General features: G+C 39.3%; 1 protein-coding gene across 1 annotated transcript in view; it reads left to right on the forward strand.

Annotated features, from left to right (window-relative positions):
* The window catches only part of LOC109055094 (inactive N-acetylated-alpha-linked acidic dipeptidase-like protein 2), a 261704-nt gene that overhangs the window by 217731 nt on the left and 20810 nt on the right, over positions 1-23163 (forward strand). Inside the window, exon 11 of the mRNA XM_042766172.1 lies at positions 6185-6280. Coding sequence (XP_042622106.1) covers positions 6185-6280 — 96 coding nt within the window. The remainder of the gene's footprint in view (positions 1-6184; positions 6281-23163) is intronic.

Here is a 23163-nt window from a genome sequence, read left to right on the forward strand (position 1 = left end):
TGTCTCATGGAAGAGTGTGACGTCACGGGCGGGGTGACGTAAGCGACCAGGAAGCTATAAAGGCACATGCCGCACAGCTGGCATCAGCTTCGCGTCTTTCAGCAAGCGCTCTGTGTGTGCATGTCATTCTGTCTTGTCAGTCTTATTTATTGTTGTTTGTCACTATTAGCTCCTCAAAGAGTAAGCAATAGTCAAAGAGCAAAGTTAAGATGAGACATCTGAAAGGCGAATCCAGATCAGCGTTTCAGATTGTGTGTTCCTCCCTGCCCTCGCTACAATCACGAGTGGGGATACACACAGTCTGTGCGCGATCTGCCTGGGATCGAAGCACGCTGACTCAGCTCTTGAGGGAGCCGTCTGCCTGCACTGTGTACGGCCAGTGCGGACACTTCGATCCCGGAGGGCTTTCCTCGAGAGGGGGTCTTCGCCAGCGTTCCTCGCGGTGTTGGTCCCGCTTTCGCGCCGAGGCGGAGCGGCGCCTGCATTCGCTGGGTTCGCAGATAGATCTGCTGGAGGGAATGGAGACGGGCGCTTCCCTATCTCCTACCTCACCAGCCAGATCTGCCTGATCTCTGGGTTCGGAAGCCCGCGCTGCGGTCCTTCCACCTGAGTAACGGCCGCGACGCACCGCCTTTCTTTCTCCGAGGAGATTGACACGGAGGGCGTCGATGAGCTCGCAGTTACACAAACATCAGCTGCATAAACCTCAGTTGCACAGACATCAGTTTCACAAGCATCAGTTTCACAAGCATATTATGCCAAAACATTATAACGAGCAGCATTAATGAGGAGCGCAGCTCGCGCAGTCAGCTCGCGGGAAAAATAAGGGGGCTGACTGTGCTTCTCGCATATCTGGGGACGGGCTGGAGACGGCTTTTCCTATCTCACCCGTGTTCCCTAGATCTAGAGTTCGTTCTCGAGGCTCGGAAGCCCGCGCTGCGGTTCCTTCCCCCTCTGACCATGAACTCGCAGCTGCAGCTATTTATCTCCGAGGAGATTAATATTGTTTGTGTGACTAAGCGGCTCGCGCGCTGCCGAGGCAAACGCGTGTATGACATCACTTTCAGTTTTGATGTGAATCTTACCAAACCAGACCGTATTTACTAGTCTGATTGGTTAGCTGCATTTAATTCTGAGGAATTAAATTCAGTATTTATCTGACTATGAGAAGTTAGATATGAATTTTATCACAAGCCAGACCGTGTTTACTCGTCTGCTTGTTTGGCTCCATTTAATATTGAGGAATTAAATGAGGCATTTATCTGACTGAAAGAAGTTAGATATATAATTTTTTGATTCTTGATCTGAATCTTACCACGCCAGACCATGTATACTTGTCTGGTTGTTTAGCTGCATTTAATTCTGAGGAATTAAATTCAGTGTTTACCTGACTATGAAAAGTCCGATATATCACCTTTCGATATGAATTGTATCACAATTCAGACCGTGTATACTTGTCTGATTGTGTGACTGCATTAAATTCTGAGGAATATAATGACATTTATCTCACTTTGAGAAGATATATATACTGGAGGGGCTGCTGGGCGGGAGCAGCCCTCTCCATGTACCGGCTCCTCGTTTAGGGAGGTGCAGAATCAGAGTGTTGCTGCCCGCGCTCCCCCGCGTCGGGACCGGAGGTTGAAGCAACGCTCTGGGCCAGGGTTTTCCCAGCCTAAGGTGGATCTGAGGGCCATACTTCAGGCTGGGAGGTCCTCGGTTAAGAAGTCCTGACACATCGGTCACGACTGCAGAGGGCGGCCACTACTGGGGTAGAGTGGTGTTTACACGCATTAGACGGTGCCCGTCTCTCCTCAGTGCCCTCGGGAAATCGATCTGCCAACCCTGCCAGAGCTCCAGGGCGCAGCGGTTTCCAGCGAGCGCTGCTCTCAGTTTCTTCCGCCCGCGAGCGAGCGTAGCGGTGCTGAGAGGCTCGCAACCCCTTCGGGGGTCTCTAAAATAGTTAGATCGGCTGCTGGGAATGGTGTTTACTTCAGGCGCCGATTTAGCTGCCACAGTTACACCAGAGGTCCATCTCGAGAGACTGATTCCCTTAGTAGATCATTTAGCAGCATTTGAATGACTGCCAAATGTATCTCAATGGGTCCTGCATATGGCAATAAGGCTATTACATTCAGTTCGGCTCTTACCGCCGAAATTCAACGGGGGTTATTCCGACGTTGGTCGGACCCGAGCAGGCTCTGGTTACGGAACAAAAAGTGAATACCCTATTAAGGAAGGAGGCCATCGAGGTGGTCTCTCCTCAAGACAGGGAATCCGGGGTTTTACAACCCGTATTTCACAAGTTCCAAGGAAGGATGAGGGGGTTGCGTCCGATCATAGATCTACGTCAGTTAAATCGCTCAGTTATGAGGCTGAAGTTCAAACTGCTTATTCTAGAGCATGTTGTACCACAAATCAGGTCTGAGGACTGGTTTGTTACGACAGATCTCATAGACGCATACTTCCATGTCTACATCCTTCCACAACACAGGAAGTTTCGGAGGTTCGCTTTCGGGGGCGAAGCGTACCAATATTGAGTACTTCCGTCCAGCCTTGCACTCTCACCCAGCACATTTACAAAGTGCGTGGATGCTGCTCAAATGGCTCCACTGCGACTGCGGGGCATCCGCATACTAAATTATATCAACGATTGGTTGATTTTAGCTCAATCAGAGCAGATGGCGGTTCGACATCGAGATGTCGTTTTCGCCCACATGGGGGAGCTGGGTTTGAGACTGAACGCCAAGAAGAGTGTACTTTCTCCAGTTTAGAGAACCACCTATCTAGGCGTAGTATGGGATTCGACCGCGATGCAGGCACGATTGTCCCCTGCTCGTATCGAGTCGATCCTCATCTCAGTCGAGAGAGCCAAAGAAGGCCAGTCACTCACTGTCAAACAATTTCAGAGATTGTTGGGTCTGATGGCAACTGCGTCCAACGTGATACCTCTTGGCCTGCTGTACATGAGACCCCTACAGTGTGGGGCTCAAGACCAAGGGATTTTCCCCAAGGGGCAATCCACTTCGAACTATCAAGGTCACGCGGCGCTGCCTCCGTGCCTTAGACATGTGGAAGAAACCTTGGTTCTTGAATCAGGGCCCGGTGCTGGGAGCTCCTGGTCGCCGTGTAACACTAGCGACGGATGCATCCCTCACTGGTTGGGGTGCGGTCATGAGTGGCCACCCTGCCCGCGGTCTGTGGAGCGGTCGCCATTCTACATGGCATATCAGTTGTCTAGAGATGCTAGCTGTGCATCAAGCATTAAAATATTCCTCCCAGACCTGAGAGGTCATCATGTGTTGGTGCGCACCGACAACACAGCGGTGGTCTCTTATATCAACCAGCAGGGAGGTCTGCGTTTATGCCCCTTGTACAAGCTGGCACACCAGATCCTTCTGTGGTCCCAGGATAAACTCCTCTAGCTCAGAGCAGTATATTTTCCTGGGAGGTTGAATGTTGGAGCAGACATACTGTCGAGACAGGGGCCGAGGCCCGGGGAATGGAGGCTTCACCCTGAGGTGGTGAAGCAGATATGGAGAGTTTTTGGACCTCTTTGCGACTCGAGACATCGCAATGTCCCCTCTGGTTCTCTCTAGTTCATCCAGCTCCTCTTGGACTGGACCCTATGGTACAGACCTGGCCGAGGCTTCGTCTGTACACCTTTCCCCTATCGCTCTGCTCCCCGGGAGTTCTGGCGAGAGTACGCTGGGATGGGGTTCGGCTGTTATTAGTAGCCCCATTCTGGCCGGGCCGAGTATGGTTCTCAGATCTGGTCTCGCTCCTCGACGGCTCTCCTCGGGAGATACCGATCAGGACAGACCTACACTCACAGGCGCAGGGCACGATAATTCACCCTCGCCTGGACTTGTGGAAACTGTGGGTGTGGCCCCTGAGGGGGCACAGCTCATAGCATCCGGTCTCTCAACCGAGGTTGTTGAGACCCTCCTCCAATCCAGAGCTCCCTCAACGAGGAAACTGTACGCCCTGAGGTGGAAACTCTTCACCTCATGGTGCAGAGCATACCAGCTTGACCCAGCTAACTGCCCAGTTGGTACAGTTCTGGAGTTTCTACAAGCCAGGTTCTCTGCAGGGTTGACCCACTCCACCGTAAAGGTTTACGTGGCGGTCATTGCGGCCTACCATGTCCCTCTCGGTGGACAATCAGTGGGAAGACACCCCCCTACTGATACATTTCCTCCACGGTGCGCTGAGGCTGAGGCCTCCAGTACGGTCCCGTGTCCCCCCTGGGACTTGGTTGTGGTGTTGGAGGCTCTGTAAAGCTCCATGCGAACCGATACAAGATATATCAGATAGACATCTGACCTGTTGGCTATTACCTCTCTGAGGAGAGTTGGAGATCTTCAGGCCCTCTCAGTGGCCCCTACTCATTTCACTTTGCGCCCGGCATGGCCAAAGCACTTCTATACCCTCGAGCGGGTTGTGTTCCTAAGTTCCCTCTGTCACACCACAACCAATAGTACTGCAGGCCTTCTGCCCTCCTCCCTTCCGGGAGTCAGACCAGAAGAAGCTAATTGTATGTATCCAGCTCGAGCGCTGGACACATACGTCCACAGAGCCGCCCTGTGGAGAAAAACAGACCAATTGCTCGTATGCTATGGTCCCCCAATACGGGTTCTCCTGCCACCAAGCAGACCCTTAGCCGTTGGATAGTCGAGGCTATCAACGTCTCTTATGAGTCCTCTGGTCTACCCCCTCCTTTGGGGGCCAAGGCTCACTCTACTCGGGGTATGGCGGCCTCCAAGGCCTTCTTAGCAGGTGTATCCATGCTGGACATCTGCGACGCTGCGGGGTGGTCCACGCCCTCTACAGTTGCAAGATTTATGGCTTAGACATAATAGTTACTCCAGGCACTTCTGTCCTCTCGTCCTAAGCTGTGCTCTTCGGATACACACTAGGCAGGGGTTTGGTAGTCTGGCAGCGTTGGTACTCGTTCCCCAAAGCGTTTCGACGCAGCTCGAGTTCCTGAAGAGGAACGTCTCTAGGTTACGTATGTAACCCTAGTTCCTCGAGGGAACGAGACGCTGCGTCTCGGAGCCATACCCCCGGCACCCCTGCCGGCGCTTGCTGGTACTCGAAGCTGATGCCAGCTGTGCGGCATGTGCCTTTATAGCTTCCTGGTCGCTTACGTCACCCCGCCCGTGACGTCACACTCTTCCATGAGACAGATTACACACGATAAAAAAAATAAATCAAAATAAATGAGTAAAACAAAACGCTAAAACTAAAATTTTATTTATATATATTTAATTTAACCCATGTGACTAACTAAAGGCTGACACTAGAATTTTATTTTTATTTATTTATTTTTTATTTTATTTTATTTTTTTTTTGCGGGGAAATTGTAAATATATAAAACATAACAGTTAATTAGTTATCCAAGTGTCTAACTAAAAGCTAGGGCTAGTTAGTAACACCACCCTGTTTGATCTATGTGAATATTTCTTGATTGATTTGTTTCGTTTTGGTGATTGTGCCATTTTTAAATGTGTACTGAAAAGAGCAATAGAACAATTTATTTTTGTCTTTCTTTAAACGTAAAGAAATACTGGAGCAATATATTGATAAAGGCAATTGTTGTTTGTCAGAGGTGCAATTTTTGTTTGCATTTTGCATATATATATGCAGACAAAAATTGCACAATTCTTCCCAATAGGAAAGCTTATGATTGCATTGGGTATCTCTTGAATAGTAATTTGAGATTTCAATGCTTATGAAGTATTCTAGTTTGTTGAGATTGAATTGGTGGGTTTTTGTTAAATGTGAGCCAAAATCATCACAATTAAAAGAACCAAAGACTTAAACTACTTCAGTCTGTGTGCATTGAATTTATTTAATACACGAGTTTCACAATTTGAGTTGAATTATTGAAATAAATGAACTTTTCCACGACATTATAATTTAATGAGATGCACCTGTATATTCATATTTGAGAATCATTCTCTCAATTAGAATGGTCAGGGCTGCCTTAACCCTGTGTATTTTCATTACATACACCCTGGTGAGACAGGAAACTTGATTTTAAAAGACATGTTCAGTGATCTATTTCTCCAATACATCTGTTTCAGATGTACATTATGACAGGTACATTTAACTGTGTTGACATCCTTGTATATGTTTGCATTCTTCACGGTTTTTTGTCTCTCTCTCTCTTCTTTTTACCTAGAGAGCGTTTTTTCTCTCTGAGGCCTTTTCCCCTCCTGAGTCTTCATTAAGAGAGACCTTGGATCCAGCCTTCGAACTCCATGAGAATATTGCCAAGGTAAGAGTGCTCCTCCTTCCACTACAAAAGTCCAATAATGATTATTTTGTTTGTTTGTTTGTTGCTGGCTGGCTGGTTTATCAGGTGCTGCAGTGTTGTATGTTTAAAATAGTGATTAGGATTTCGTTTTGAGTGGAAGATTTTCTTGCTTAACTTTCAAGTGTTAATTGCACAGCTACACAAATCATAACTCAAGAGACAGATGGAATGAGAAAAAGCAAATAACTTCAAAAGTGTTTATTCTAAATCATTTGCATTTTTTTTTTCAAGTTTATGCAGATAAACAAACCTTTTCTTAATCTCTACTTTAATCCCTTTAAGATATTAATTTTTAATCTGAACGTTCTGTTCTCCAAACTCGATTCTCGATGTCTAAATGCAGGGTTGAAAGTTTGAATTAATTTTGTAATTTAATTTCTGTGTGGTATTTTGTGTTCCTTTTTTCTGTGCCTTTGGCTAATGTTTAATGCTGAATGATGAATCATCCAAAAACATATTAAGAATGTGTATGAAGAAATTAAATAGAGTCCATTTATATTTTGTGTTGATTTGTGCTGAGCTCACCCAGTCATCATATCATGAAGTGTGTCTTCAAGACAGGACAAAAATGCATTGACCAAGCATCAAATGACAGTGTCCGGTGCTCTCCTGGGTGACGTTATGAAACCCCAGCAGTGTTTCAGTCCACAGACATTGATTGCTTGGCTTCTGACAGCCTGTTCCCCATCCTGGCAGTGTGTAGAGGAACAGCACACATGCTTAGACTCAACAAAAAACCCTGTGAAAATGTTATGAAATATATATGAAACAGGCTGAAGGTTTAAAAAAAAAAAATTCTCTCTGCCAATTATGGCCACAGCATTAACAGCAGCAAGAAATATGAGTATCATTAAAGTTCCTCATCACAGTCAAGGAGATTTTGTTCTGTGCCATGAATTATTCAGGCTGTTTGAAAACATACTGGCAATGACACTAAGAGTTGTGGGACAACAGCGCATGCTAGAACAGATGAAAGGTTCACAAGGTGTCCGTTCAGTGTCTTGTCTCCTGCAGCTAAACGTTTAAAACAGTATCTACAGGAACATTAGATAAAGCGTCTGCAGCATCTGAGAAGGTAAATATTTATTGTGGTTTTGAATTCAGTGAGCAGATTTGGAAGTGTCAGTATATCATATTTCTCAGAACAATGGACAGAAAGGTTGGGAAACTTCCCTGAATAACAAAACAAGACAGAAAGGGTAAGATCTCAGGCTGTGAAAAGCATGCAAAGACACACTGGTGTCAGAGAAATGGTAACACTTTGCAATATGATACATTCATTTTCCTTTGTTAATGCATTAAGTATCACAAACTAACAATGAACAACATTTTTTTTTTTACAGCATTTATCAATGTAAATTTTAATATAACCTTCTGTTGTTAATTCATGTTTCAGCTTTATTAATAGTAACAGAATAATAAATGCTGTAGAAGTATTGTTCTTTCTTATTTCTTGTTATGTATTGCGTTTAAGAAATATTCCTGGTTCAGTACAGATTAACCTTAATCAACAGCACTTGTGGCATAATGTTGATTGCTACAAAAGCTAAACAACCACTCAAATAAAACACAATTTATTTTTTTTTTTTTTTCATGATAATGAATATTATACAAATTCTTGGAAACCAATGTTTTCCCACCACAGAGCTGATTTGGATGATGTGCAGGAACTTATTCAGTATTTTTCTTTCATTTAAAATTAACCCTCCATCAATAAGAAAAAATTATTTCAAGTCGACATGGTTATTTCAATGTGATTTTGATCATTTAACTCAAACGGAAAAAAAAAAAAAAAAAAATTGTAAGCACGTTAATTTGTTGATTCATTGAAATATGCTTTGGTAAATACAAAAGGACCTCAGAAGGATACATGATTGTTCATAATTCATTATTCTGTTGTGTATGTTATAGAGCGTAAAAATTAGATTCATTCTTCCAACGTGCAATACTTTTACAGTCCAAGCCCATCCCTCTAGAGGGCATCTAGTATAAATATGCCCTACTTTCCAAACAGCACAAGTTCTTAGTCACATTGGCCCTGTAATGATGCTATAAGGGTAGCAATTTTCCACCTGCCATGAGCTCGGTGTGACTCTAAAGCCAATATTAATGAATGCTAATGCCTCTTGAGAGTTTCCTTAATATCATGTGACCCATAGTCACCTGCCGGCCTTTTCCAGTAAGCTGTTCCTCTGAAATAACAGCTACAGACGTCGTTAGTTTGGTGATCCAGATTTCATATGGAAACTAAACTCAAGTAGCCCCCTGATGCCTGCTTAAATCGGTGGAGGCAGACGTGAATTGATGGGGTGTGAGAGTTGGGTCTCGCTGCTGTCTGATAGTCTCCAGCTGCAGTACAAGCGCACTTGAAATCCCTAGTCCCTCTGTAAGGCTAGCGCTGTTGTATCTGTGGTGTCACGCTTCTCTACGCCGCCAGGTCCCGTAGGACCTTGGGCCCGAGCCGAACTCTCTTTTTCTGGAGGCTGAGGAGCCTTGGGAGTTCTTTCAGCAAAGCTTATCACATCCCCTGCTCATTTTTCAACCACACCTTTACAACCACAGCTGGGCCAATTTGACGGGGAGGACAGAGGGGCTGAGTAGTGCAGTGTGTGTTTGAGTCAGTTCCACTCAGCCTGGCACGGAAGCCTGGCATCGATCATTTGAGCCGCAGGTATGTGCACACTCCATCACCCTCACAGGGCCCACATGCGGCATACCATCTCTCTGGGGGTCAGAGCCTCTCTGCTGACTACCTAGAGTACTACTTTAAAGATCTACATCTAAAGTCACTCATTCCCTTAACTGGATAGTTTGCCCTCCTTTTAGAATTTCAACTCTGTTTGCAACATTGTAGCACTGCGAATTGTTTGCTGTGGTTCCATTTTTTCTCTTTTTTTATGTGCAAGACAATGCCTAGTTTGTCTATGCAAGTTGTAGAGTCTCTAAACATTTTTATTTATTTTTTTGTACTGTTAAAGGGTTAGTTCACCCAAAAATGAAAATTAGCTTGTGTTTTACTCACCCTGGAGGCATCCTAGGTGTATATGACTTTTCTTCTTTCAGATGAATCCAGTTGGAGTTAAAATAAAAATTGCCCTGGCTTTTTTCAAGCTCTGTCATTGCAGTCATCGGGTGTTGCAGTTGAGCAGTCCACAAGTCGTCAAATAAAGTGTGCGCATTCATAATAAATGTGCCTCACACGGCTCCAAGGGGTGAATAAAGTCCTCCTGTAGTGAATCCATGTGTTTTTGTAAGAAATATTTAAATATTTCAAATGTAACAAACACTTTTCTCACACTTCTGTTATCTGTTATACACGGAAGCTGTTCCGGCTAAGAAACGTATCACTTTTTACCATTCCTTTGTATTAATTACAATGTGTTTAAATAATAATTTATTTATTTTTTAAATAATAATAATAATAATAATAATAATAATAATAATAATAATAATAATAATAATAATAATAATAATAATACGGTTTAGCAAACAGGGTTTGGGCGTGCAAGTGATTGGGGTAATCTGTAAAAAAAAAAAAAAAAAAAAAATTTTAAAAAGTAGTATATTATTACAGCAAAAATTGCTGTAGGCTATTCTTCAAAAGCAGCAGCAAAAAGCAGCATGCTCACTGGCAGTCCAATTCATGTCCAAAATATAGCAAAAAGCATATATATATACATATATACATATAGCAGTCCAATATCATATAGGATATACATATATTAAAAAAGTACTATATATATATATACATATATATAATATATATAATATAGATATATATATATATATATATATATATATATATATATATATATATATATATATATATTATATATATATATACTTTTTTAAAATATTTTAATGCCTATATAAAGATCAGCATTTTTGAACACTATAATAAATTCGAACCAAAGCTTTCTAATACAAAAAATTATATAATTGCTTGATTGCGCAAACACGTAGTGTTTATTTGCATGGTGACACTGTTATTTTTATTATTGTGAAGTGAGATGAATGAAGAGTGCGTGTGTCTTGATTGCGCAAACACGTAGTGTTTATCAAGTTAATCCATCCAGTGGTAGAAGCTAATCACAAATACAAAATACAAAGATTCAACAATACATTTTTAAAATAAAAAAATAAAAAAATATATAAAATACATAAATACATATTCTTCAGTTTGCAATTCGCTGTTTTATGTTACACCATTTTTTTTCTTTTAGATATAGCCTGTCCATTTTAGACTGAGCAACCAGGGGGTGCATTTGCATATGCATAACAAAGTGAATTTTTTTTTTTTTTTTTTTTTTTTACATGCAATGATACAAAATAAAAACAAACAAGATTTGTAATGAAGAAAAAACAGACAAACAAGAATAAATGATGTAACCCCTCAGCACATCTCTTGAGTGTTGCACTCAGCAGCATGCGTGCCAAACAACCAAATCTTACACTCTCAGACCAGATAGCGACACAAGTTATGTGAAACACATGAAATTTTTAAATAAGACAATAGTGACAATTAACATATGACATTTAAATTACTTTTGACGATTTGTCCTTCAGTCAGCCTGTGCATTTCTGACCCACACTGGGCTGAATCTCCGTGATGTTCTCGTTGAGAGTGCAGTTTCTAAAATGTTATTAGAATACATTCATTTCTAAAATGTTATGATACGGAAAGCCTGAAACAGATCACAGCAGTATATAGACTTACACAGTAGGCTATCAGTCATCAGCATGATCATAATGAGAGAACTTGATTTTAAACAGAGGAAGTTTTATTAATCCGTCCCTTCTTTTCAGTTTCAATGATTTTGCTAAATCGTGCCAAGTTTAAATTTATCCGTTACTTGTTTTAGTTAGGCCTAAATAAGGGGAGTGAAATTATACAGTGCCTCACATTGTACTAAAATAAAGAAAATAATTCATAAAATATGCAACAATTTCTTAATTAGTGAACAGATATCTTATCCCCACGTAGTTCTTTGTCAAAATAAAGCACAGGTTACGAATAACAAAGTATGTGCGTGACAAAAATGCCTGCTGTTTTATTAAAGGAATTTTAATATATAAATTGAAAATATATTTGTGACAAATATTAAGTAATGGAAGAATATTGACATTTAGAATCGATGTTTGTAGCCTAGCCTGAAAGGTTATTGATTTTAATGCACCAATGCAAAATAAACCACCATTATTTAGGGTAATATACCACATGATTTATATTCTATAAATAATGCTGCACACCTGTTAAATGTTTCAAATCTAAACTATGGTGTAATAGTTAGCTTAAATATAAGCACAGGCTCATATACTTGCCATTTATCCTGCTTAAATTTGTTCTAAATGAGAAATGCATATAACTTCATAAGTACTAAATTTGCATCGGTGAATGAAATATTTTATCTAGGCCTACAGTATTTTTCTTACATTTTCTTTCGACAGCAGCCGTCATATGTAACTTCAGCGAGGCAAAGCTGACGGCTATTTGTGAAAATGCACTTTGAAGCGTTCGCTTGATAACTTGCTGCAAATGCTGCAAATGCATTTTGCAGACGCGGCGGCGGCGGCCCCCACGGCAGTAGAAAGCACGTTCTGGTTGGCCACCTACTGTACATAAGAAGTGTGCCTCTGTTCTAGGCAAAACGTATAAGAGAAATGGACTCATGCCACCCAGAGATTCTTTCAAAATTAACCTGCTATGCGTCGCTTGCCCTGGGAATCAGCCAGCCAGAAAACCGCAGTGGAGTAGGAAGCCTGAGAGGACACAAGCTGCCAGCGAGAGGAAGCTGTGAGTTTGAGAGCAGCTGCTGGTGTGATTGAACGTCCCAGGACAGCCATTGTTATGTGTCAGATGGAAACAGTAGCGGCGGTGAAGACTGAAGGCTCGGTATTGTACCCTGACAGCCTGAGTGACACTAGCCGGGCAGGGGAAGAAGGGTGAACGGAAGATTCTGCCAGCTTTGCTTGCATGGCACCTGGAAGGGGCAGGAATCCACTGATGGACTCCATGGGGAACTTCTACCTGAGAAGTATATCAATTTACATTCCCTGCCCTTGAGTGAACTCATCTATTAAGAGATCCCCATCTGAAGCCCTTCAAAAGAATGAGTTTTGAATGAGTGTGGGTGTTTCATTTGGGTGTGATGTTCAGATCGCATTGTTCCGTGTCCATCAGTGCTAATGCAGTGGCATAGGATCATCAGCTGTCCATTGTTGAAATTCACCCTCATTTTGGTTCTTTATGTTTTGGCCTTTTAATTGCTTAAATGGACCGTCGGTTATGCAGTTGTATTAATATGAATTTGCCATTTTGAGGATAAAGAATCGTAGAATTGCCAGAGAAAGCTTCTTTTTTTTTTTTTTTACCCTAATATAAGGTCTGAAATGATAAGATAGCTCTAATTTCCCAGAAATTGCTGCCTTTGAGGTCTCTTATAGAATTAGACTAGAAAAAGATTTTGAGTTGAACTTCATTTAAGCCGTACAATTGAGAATGCTGGAATTTCAAAACACTAGATGTACAAAGTAAAAAGATACGGAAGAAAAAAATGGAATTAGCAAGTGTTAAAGGGGTCCGATGAGGTCCAGTGTTGTTATGTATGGAGCCCCACACATGACATGCGGGGAAGTATAGTGGCCAGGAATGAGGAATTCGTTCCCATGACTTAATTCATGGCCACAAATTACTCATTATAAAGAACATTTTGTTACATATTAAAAGAATACTTCTCCCAAAAATAATAATAATAATAAATGCTAAAAAACTACTCACACAAGATGTAGATGAGTTTGTTTCTTCATTGGAACAGATTTGGAGTAAAGTAACATTACACCACTTGTTCACCAATGTATCATCTGCAGTGAATGGGTGGTGTCAGAATGAGAATCCAAACAGCTGATAAAAATGATAAAAATCCATGAATATTTCACACGACTCCAGTGCATCAATTAATGTGAAAAGCTGCATGATTGTAATTAACAGATCCATCATTAAGACTTAAAACTGTTGCTTTCCAATTAAATATGAGTCCTCTATCCATGAAAAAAGTCAACTCATCTATATCAGGAGAAAAATGTGCACAGATCAAGCGCCATTTACAACTTTTGGAAACTGTCCAAAAGTTCTAAAAAAATATGTTGATGGATTTTGATAATGGATGGTGGATTTTTAAAACATTTTTTCACTAGAGGAAGTGTTATTATGGATTATGGACTGGTATTTTGGCTAGAAGTAAGAGTTCAATGTTAAAATGCCTTAATAATGGGTGTCCTAAGCAGAATTGTACTGTTGTTTAAGACATGGGCCTTGTCTCCCCCCCCCCGGAATTGTCGCACTACGCAAACTGTGTCCTCTGTGTATAAGAAGCAGCAGTACTGGAGCAACATGAGGGTGGTAAATGACAGAATCTTAATTTTTGTATGAACTAGCTCTTTAAATAGTGTGAGCACAAAGAGAGAGAAGACAATTTAATTCTTTAGAAAAGAGCACCCTAAGTTGATGAATTACATATGGAAAGACTGCAGCACAAGACTTGTCAAAGCTCATTGAGGTGATTTAATCATGAAAGACAATGTGCCAACTCGAGTCCATTGCTTCTGGCCTTAGCAGTACAGTTCCTGTATAGCTGCACTCAGTGTGTGTGTGTAACAGATGTGACTTTTGTCCTCTGGGATGGGAGACGGGGAGTGAGAGACTGAGAGATGATAAAGAGATGAGGTGAGGAGGTAATGGAAAGATTCTCAACACTGCCTAACACTTCAGTCAGCCATGCAGAGGTTTTCATAAAGTATGTTGCCCTGATCTGCTTTTTCTAGACTGGGCTGTATAATTTCTTACAGGAGAAACAAATCACACAAATACCTCTTCATCATCTTAATTGAAACTTAAGTCTCAAAGTTTGCTGAAAATAGTAGTTTGAATCAGACACCATTATGAAAAAGAGCATGCTGGATAATCTGTAAAAATATATTTTGTCTGTGTTCCAAGACAGAAAGTAAGTCATGGCTGTTTCTTCAACTACGTATGAGCACTTTTTTGACAATGTGGGGTTTTAGATAATAAGCTTTCTTATGTTGTAAATATTAAAATTTTGTGATGGAAATGATGATGTTGGAAATGTTTGGAAGTGATACATTTGTTTCATTAAGGCTAATTTCAAGCATTGTATTTATCCTAAATGCACATCATTAAATAATATTTTTTATCACTTTTTAAATAATTACAGCTTGAAATGAAGTACAAAAATTATTTAATACAAAAATATTATTCAGATCACAAGTGGCATTTTCTTTTCACATTTTGTTTGTGTGTGTGTTTCTTTTGTTTCTTATTTTCATATGTTAACATTCTGTGATGGTAATGACATCAGTGGAAATTACATTTTAGGTTTTTTTGAATAAATTGCCTGACACTTTCTCTCTTTCTAAGTGTAATTTTAAGTATTATATATATATATATATATATATATATATATATATATATATATATATGACTCCGCACTCATTTCTGTTCAAAACTCAACCATTATGGAATTTACATTTGTTTCAATAATAATGAACGAAACTTTATAAAACGGAATGTAACAATTTACATTTGTTTCAATAATAATGAACGAAACTTTATAAAACGGAATGTAACTTTTTCAGAAACTATCAAAAATATGCCATTACAAAAGAAGAAAAACACAATGAAAATGAAAAAAAAGAACTCAGTCACACAAATTTAACAGGCTCTTCAAATATGCTTCATTCATATGTTTTTCAAAGATTCGTTTTCGCTAATCGTGGATTCTGAATGCATTGCCACAGATTTCGCCCTACGTTTCGCAGTTTTTCGTTTGGTGTTTTGACACAAACTTCTCGTGGGGGCGGGCTTAACAGTGATCTACTCTGATTGGATAGTGAGCTTTTGATGGACAGGTGCTCTCTGACCGGGAAGTACAGACGTCACTCGGTGGCGCGCATATTGGAAAGCTCTCGCGGTGATTTGTATTACTAAATATGTAATATAATGTAATATACACACATACACACGGAGGTAAACAGTTTCTAAAACTAAAAAACATTTTAATGTGATCTTTATATAAAAAGACAGAAAAAAACAAAGTTGAAATATTTTAGTTTTATTAAAAATCAGCCCCCGGAAAGTAGAAGTGCTCAATGTTAAAATAAGGATCTTTTTTTGAAACGAGTAATGATGACAGATTTTTCATTTTAGGTGAACTGTTACTTTACTGAAAACTTATATGTCTCTTAATCTTTAAAAGAGCCACTTCTGGGAAATATGTTTCTTCATGGCTGCCATTTAGATTCTAGTATGACACAAATTTACAATGTATTAATCTGAAGTTCCCTTCAGGCTGTTTAATAACACCTAGTCGCTGTTATCTCACCATTATTTTACTACAACATTCTCTCTTTAACACATTCACAAATAATCATTTACCATTATCTTACTCGGGATAACTAAAAAAACCACTCTACCTGATAAATAAGATGACTCTGAATATTTAGACCCACAAAGGTCACAGTTGACTGTACTTTTTTTCTGTTGTTGACCTGCAGATGAACTGGATAGGTAAAACATTCTACCAAGAAATGCGAATGATTTTCTTTTTGGATGTTTATGAAAATTTTTATGTTTATCAAATAACTGGACTTCTCCTAAATTGCATCTTTTGTTTGTGTCCCACTTTTGAATGTTTTGAAATGGATGTTTTACAGTAGCTAACCTAGACCGATTGGAGAAATCAGCTTTTTCAAGTCATTGACATATAAAGAAAAAATGCAGACCTTTTCACTTTATCTCCCCAAACAAGGCGTGTGATTGGTTCCTTCCACCTCCTCTGGACCCCAACACTGGCAGCATATCAGGAGGAGTTTATTGCTGCCTAATACATAACATGACGAGATGTCAAGGAGTAATTTTCCCAGACACTCCTGGGTTTATCTCTGTGTTTAGATTGTGCACTCCCACAGATACTCTATCACCTGGCTAATACAATTGGCGTCTCATTGTATGAGACCCATTACACGAGAGCCGACTCGACACTCATTTGAAACACATTATAACAATTTATCCACAAATCGAACACGGAGCGAAGGCTGTCGAGTGTCTTTGCTTCACGTTTACTGGTTCGTCCCAAGTGTGGTGAAAATTTGTGGTTCATCCATCACTGCTTCTGATTAAAAAGCCCTCTGTACTTTTGAGGCCTTTTTGCTGAAAGGTTGAAAACTGCATGACATCTGGGAGCCTGCCTGGTACATTCTGAGGACAAATTTGCCCATCCTTTCAGAGCATGTTATTGCCTTGACTACACCCATTTAATTCCCAAAAGTTGTTTTATGGATCTTAAACGCATATTTGACTTTATATTTTAAATCTTTAAGCACCCAGAAAAATGAAATTTAAAATAACATTTGCAAAAAAAAATTCAAGCCAGGGCTATAACAGATGCAATTAAAACTGTACTTCCAGGCCGTTGAGTGCTTGAATCTGATTGGCTGACAAACATTCTGGGGTGAGCAATTATTTTCAGGGAAACGCACGGCAAAAGTAGTTCCAGCCAGGTCTTGACCACATTTAATGTCCAGATCACTTTGCCAAATAATTTCAGTTATTTTAAAGGTCCTTACAGCTTACAACAGCAAAAGATCCAAAACCAGCTAGGTCACTGACCAAGCAAATAAATGTAGTGTTTTTGCCACAAAATTACGTTTTATTATATATGGAAAGCATACTCTATTTCCCCTGTTCTCTCATTCTTACAAATGCACACACATAGTACAAACAAACATGTGCACAGAAACGTGTTGTTTTAGACAGATAGCTGGATGGTTGGATGGATGGATGGATACACTGGCAGTAATCACAATTATTATTCAAATAATATTACACTAAAGATGGATGGATGGATGGATGGATGGATGGATGGATGGATGGATGGATGGATGGATGGGGTCCCACTTTATATTAAGTGTCCCTAATACCTGTGTACTTACAAAGTAACTAGATGTGTACATAGTATGTAACTACAGTGTAAGTACACATTGGTACATAGTAGCTAAAACTCTAATGTTTGTGTAACTACACATATATAACAAACCGCTGAATGGTATGTGCAAGTACCAATGTGTAACAGGACATTGGTAACAAAACTTTTTGGTAATGAAAGTAGAAATGTGTAACAGGACTAACAGCAATTTTTAGTAAAGAAAGTGTTAAGCTTTATATTAGATTCACCATGTAATTACTCTGATGTTACACGGCAGTGGCCAGTAAGTTAGGCTTTACATATAAATTGTGGTTGGTGTCCAGAATGTTACACTTTATATTAAGTGGACAGTTCCTGAAGAGTTACCATGCAGGTACACTGGTATTACAGTGGTGCACCAACTCCAACTCGAGATCCAGCTACTCCCACTTTGCATATCTCTAAACCTAGCCATCTCCATCCCTTGGATCCCATTTCCACCCCTAAACCTACCCATCTCCACCACTGGATCAAATGGTTCCAATTACTCATACATGTTGTTGTTACAAAATGAAGTTATATATGTCCTGTTGCACATTTGTACTTACACAAACCATCCTGAGGGTTGTCACATGTTTGTAGTTACATAAATATTACAGCTGTAGATACTATGTACCAATGTGTACTTACACTGTGGTTAAATACTACATATACATGTAGTTACTTTGTAAGTACACAGATGGAGCCATGGATGGATAGATGGATGGATGGATGGATGGATGGATGGATGGATGGATACACTGGCAGTAATCACAATTACTATTAAAATAATATTATAACATGGATGGATGGATGGATGGATGGATGGATGGATGGACAAACAGAAAGACACAGATAGATAGATAGATAGATAGATAGATAGATAGATAGATAGATAGATAGATAGATAGATAGAAAGAAAGATTGAATGACAGACATAAAGACAGACGATAGATCTGTCTGTATGTCTGTCTAAATCTGTGTTAGTGAGCACTTCTCCTTTGCCGAGATAATCCATCCACCTCACAGGTGTGGCATATCAAGATGCTGATTAGACAGCATGATTATTGCACAGGTGTGCCTTAGGCTGGCCACAATAATAGGCCACTCTAAAATGTGCAGTTTTACTGTATTGGGGGGTCCGAAAACCAGTCAGTATCTGGTGTATCCACCATTTGCCTCACATAGTGCAAAACATCTCTTTCGCATAGAGTTGATCAGGTTGTTGATTGTGGCCTGTGGAATGTTGGTCTACTCCTCCTCAATGGCTGTGCGATTGTGCGAAGTTGCTGGATATTGGCAGGAACTGGAACACGCTGTCGTATACGCCGATCCAGAGCATCCCAAACATGCTAGATAGACTGACTATTAATTATATTGTATATGTTTTAGTACACAGAGCTACTTATATATGGGACATTTTATCGTCAACAAAAGATATACAACAATATAAAATTTTAAACAATACCAGCAGTGCTGGCATACAATTCTGGCCAGAGGGACCTTGACAATTGTCATCTTAGTAATGTTATTACTGTTGAGAAGCATGCCCGGTTTCAATGCTGTTTACAAGTAGAAACTCAGGAAACCTCACCTGACCTTCATACTGAGTAGGTTTGAGTTCAAATGTCATTTTCAACTTTTCTGGGCTTTATTTTGAGTGGAACCACATACTGTAACATTGCATCTTGTATTTTGTCAGGTCTACCAATAGATTTTTTTTTTTTTTTCCTGTATAAATAATTTCTGAGCACAGAAGCCCTTTGAAGCAAGAGATCACTTCACTTTGTCATTCATATTAGAAATCGATTGCACTTTTATTTTTAAAACAGTAAAAAAAAAATATTCTGAGCGGGGTTACAGCAGTCATTTCTATGAGGATTCGGTTGCACTTTTATTTTTAAAACAGTCTGTATTTGTAACAAATAAATAGTACATACATTTTATGATGGATAAAAACATGGCTAGAAAAAAAAAGTAATCAGGACATAGCTACACTGCAAAAAAAAAAAAAAAAAAAAAATACAAATATATAATAATAATAATAATAATAAAATAAATAAAACCTCAATCAGTATCAGTCTTGTTTTTTTAGAAAAAAAATATTTAAACATTAAAAAATCAAAAATAAAAACATTGAAATTACTCAGAAAGCCAAAAATAAGTCTTTAAAGAGCAGGTAATATGGCATTTTAAAGTGTTCTAATATTGTGTTGGAGTCCCCTACAACAGGTTTAAATGCATCTAAGGTCAGAAAACTGTAATTTTCTCAGAATATACATTTAATATTAGAATCATTTTTCAACGATTCATTCGAAGCAGTTCTGATCTTAAAGGTCACGTATTTTACACCTTTCTGGAGTTTTATTTTAGGTTTTGATGTCCTTAAGAATATATATTTGCAGTATAAGTACCAAAAACCATCTCAATATATATTTACAGCTCCTCTCTCAGGAGCTCTGCAAAGAGCAGATTGATTTTGACGTCTAATTAATATTCTTGAGTCTCTCTTCTGATTGGTCTGATGTTTTCTGAGTGACACATGGCCAGGCCAACCACAGGTAACAAGGGTCATGTATGCCGTAGCCTGCTGTGGCTTGGTGATACTCACAAGTAAGGTAAATAGAAACACCAGTAATGATGGTCACTGCTGAGGGAAATGTTGTCCGGCCTTACATGTTTGAGCCGAATTGGCGATGACAGGAGACAACCAACCACCTCCTCAAACATTATTACAACAGGATGTTTCAGAATGGTAATTAATGTTTTTTTTTGTTTGTTTGTTTGTTCTTTCAAACACCGAATGCAGTAAGCTAACTTTACATAACTATTGCTTTCCTACTGATACACTTAGTTGACGTTAGCATCACGTTCGCGTTGCATAACCGTTCACAAACTATAATTTCAGATTATGCTGGCTCCATAATGTAACATAAAATGTGTGAGAAGTTTACTTAGGGGTTGCGGATTTGAGTTCGGACCCAACAATGTAGGGACTGCAGCATCTTTAATGAGTAGCTTCTTTTAAAAGCCGTCATTGAACTGTGCGTGATTGACGAAGCAGTCACTTGTGAAATGTGCAGAACAGACGGTTAAGTTCAAACTAAATTGCTGTGGAATTTCCAAATAAATGAACATTAGCTACTGGTCTCTTATATTAATGTTGTTCAGAAGCCTGTGCAATGATGTAGTTTCCTGACATCCATTGACTGAACTGCGTTTTCTCGACATGGTTCCCTGTTGTTGTTGCTCAGCAATGGCATGGATACGATGTTGTCTGGTGGGATGGTGGGCAGTGCTCAGGGTGCACATTTTTTACGGAAGTCACAATGGCTCATGAAAAGGCACACCTACTTTATGCAGGCTGTGAGCTTTAATATAAATTTAGTAGTATTGATCTTTGTTGTCATTTATATTAGATATTATATATATCTATTATATATATATATATAGATCTTTGTTTCCACAAGAATTTTGATCAAAAAATCAACACCAAAAATCTCTTTGTTTCCACAAGAAGTTTGAGCAACATATTAAGCCCTAATATCCTAATATCTAAGAAATGCCTCAGAGAGGTTTTTTACAACTGTTGTGCTCACATATTCTTCATTAACAATGGTATTAATACATACAGCACAATGTGTTTTTCAATGAACCAGTCCAATCATTTAAGCCTATTCTTTGAATCCAAACACAGAACTCTGCTAAACATATGCCGCAATCTAATTAGCTTTTAATAATCAAAAACATGCTTGCGGAATGGGAAAATTGTGAGCTTGTAAGTTGAAATGAAACTTTGCAGGCAGGAAGTATAATTGGTTCCAGCATCTGGCAGATGTTTGTCATGAATTAATCTCTCGCCAGTTTACTGTTCAATAAACACACACACACACACACACACACACACACACACACACACTTGCAGATTTCTCTTTTTGCTCAATGGTTTTCCCATTTCCTGCTGGTCACTGTCACTGTGTTTTTGTGATATTTTGACTGGCTGAATAAAACATTACTTAAGCTCCTTTTCAATGCCCTTTAATTACCCATTTACATGTGAAATCACAGAGCCTCAATTCATAGATGACAATTTTCATAATCTGCCAGTTCCTAGCCAAACGGAAGATTTAACGGCTGAATTCATGCACAATAACATGGATGAATGACCTGCCAGTACAACAGACTCAACACAAACACGCTTCTTCTGTTTACAGCTTGATGGTCATGCCAGTCATTGAGAATTTAAGATAATGCAAATTAATTGTCACATAAGCCCCTAAAACCTGCATGTCCCTGTTTAAAAACTGGTATGTAATTCAAGATGAACTTAGACAACAAAGCAAGCATCTTTTTATGTTCAAATGAGACCTATTCTACCTGCATATTTAGTTGTTTTTCTTTCACTGTTAACTCTTGACACATGGTACCATCTGGAAGCTTAATGGCAGAAACAGAAGGCTGCTTGACGAGAGATTTGTCTTTACAGACATATTGCAGAAATAAATTTGACTGACAGTGGTCATTAAGGCATTGATTCATTAAATGCCATGTGGTCAGCTCTGAGTTTTAGTGCTTTGTTGCTGTGCAAATCTTCAAGAGCTGCTTGAGTTGTGAGGGTAGTGAAGCTGTTCTTTCATAGGAATGGGAAGATGTAGAAGCATCTGTCATGTTGGCCCTTTGTTCAGAGAATCAAAGTGTTACATCATTTGTTAATTATTAGTTTTTCTCAGCCAGTGTTAGTATTTATTTGTTTATGTTTGCATGTTTAGTCAAACATAAATGACTAAAATGGTATCTAATTTTAGTTAATAAAAACATTTTCATTTAAATGAGTGTTTAAAAAAAAAAAATAAAAAAAAAAAAAAAAAAATATAACACTTAAAAAAAAAAAATAAATAAATAAATAAATAAATTGTTACACTACAGACTTAACAGGCATCAGCAATGTGAGAGTGTGTGTGTGCCATTCTTATAGTGTGTGACTGACGAGGTGATGAGAGACAGGTGACTACAATTGGTGAGTGCTGATGAGTCCAGGCAAAGGATTATGGTAAACACTACACCTGTGTTAATAGTAAAACTCAATGACAGAAAACACACTTTTGAAGATCATGACCACCAAATATGCATGTATTGTAATATAAAAATATGAATTTTTGAATATAAGACGTGATATGAAATTTGATTGTATATGATTGATCTGATTAACCTCATAAAGGGGATGGACAAAATAGAAACAGGCAATATTCCTTTATTAAAATGTTTCACCACCATTTGCCTTTAAAATAGCTTTCAACCCTCTTAGAATAGATTCTTACAACTTTTGAATAGTCTTCAGTTAAATGCCGTCTATCAGAACATCTGCCAGTTGCTTTAGAGATGCTGGAGGAGGAAATCAGTTTTTAACCATTTAACCACAGCAGTTTGATAGTATTCAAGTCAGGTGATTTGTCTGGCCAGGGCTGGTGTTAAAGATCACTTTAGTGCTCCAGCTGTCCAGGTTTTATGACCATGACTTTAGCAGTTGCAGCTCTTTCATGGATGCTGGCTTTGTGAAGTTCTGCGAGGTCAGTTTTTGTGGAAACAAGTGAATAGTGAGGTTTGCTGTCACTTTGCTGCAGTAGTGTCTGATGGTCCCTATCATTCACTTTTGGTTTTCGCCCACTATTCTTCTTTGCTGTTGAAGTCTCTCTATGCGTTGTACTCAGTAAAGACTGCTACTCTTAAAACACCAAATGGTTGGGCTGTTAAGGTTATGAATGCTTCTGCAGAATGAGCTCCCATGATTTGTCATTTTTGGTTACTCATTTCAACATGTGCCTGTGC

The sequence above is a fragment of the Cyprinus carpio genome, chromosome A11, assembly GCF_018340385.1.
Source record: "Cyprinus carpio isolate SPL01 chromosome A11, ASM1834038v1, whole genome shotgun sequence".
In the NCBI taxonomy this organism is placed as follows: domain Eukaryota; kingdom Metazoa; phylum Chordata; class Actinopteri; order Cypriniformes; family Cyprinidae; genus Cyprinus; species Cyprinus carpio.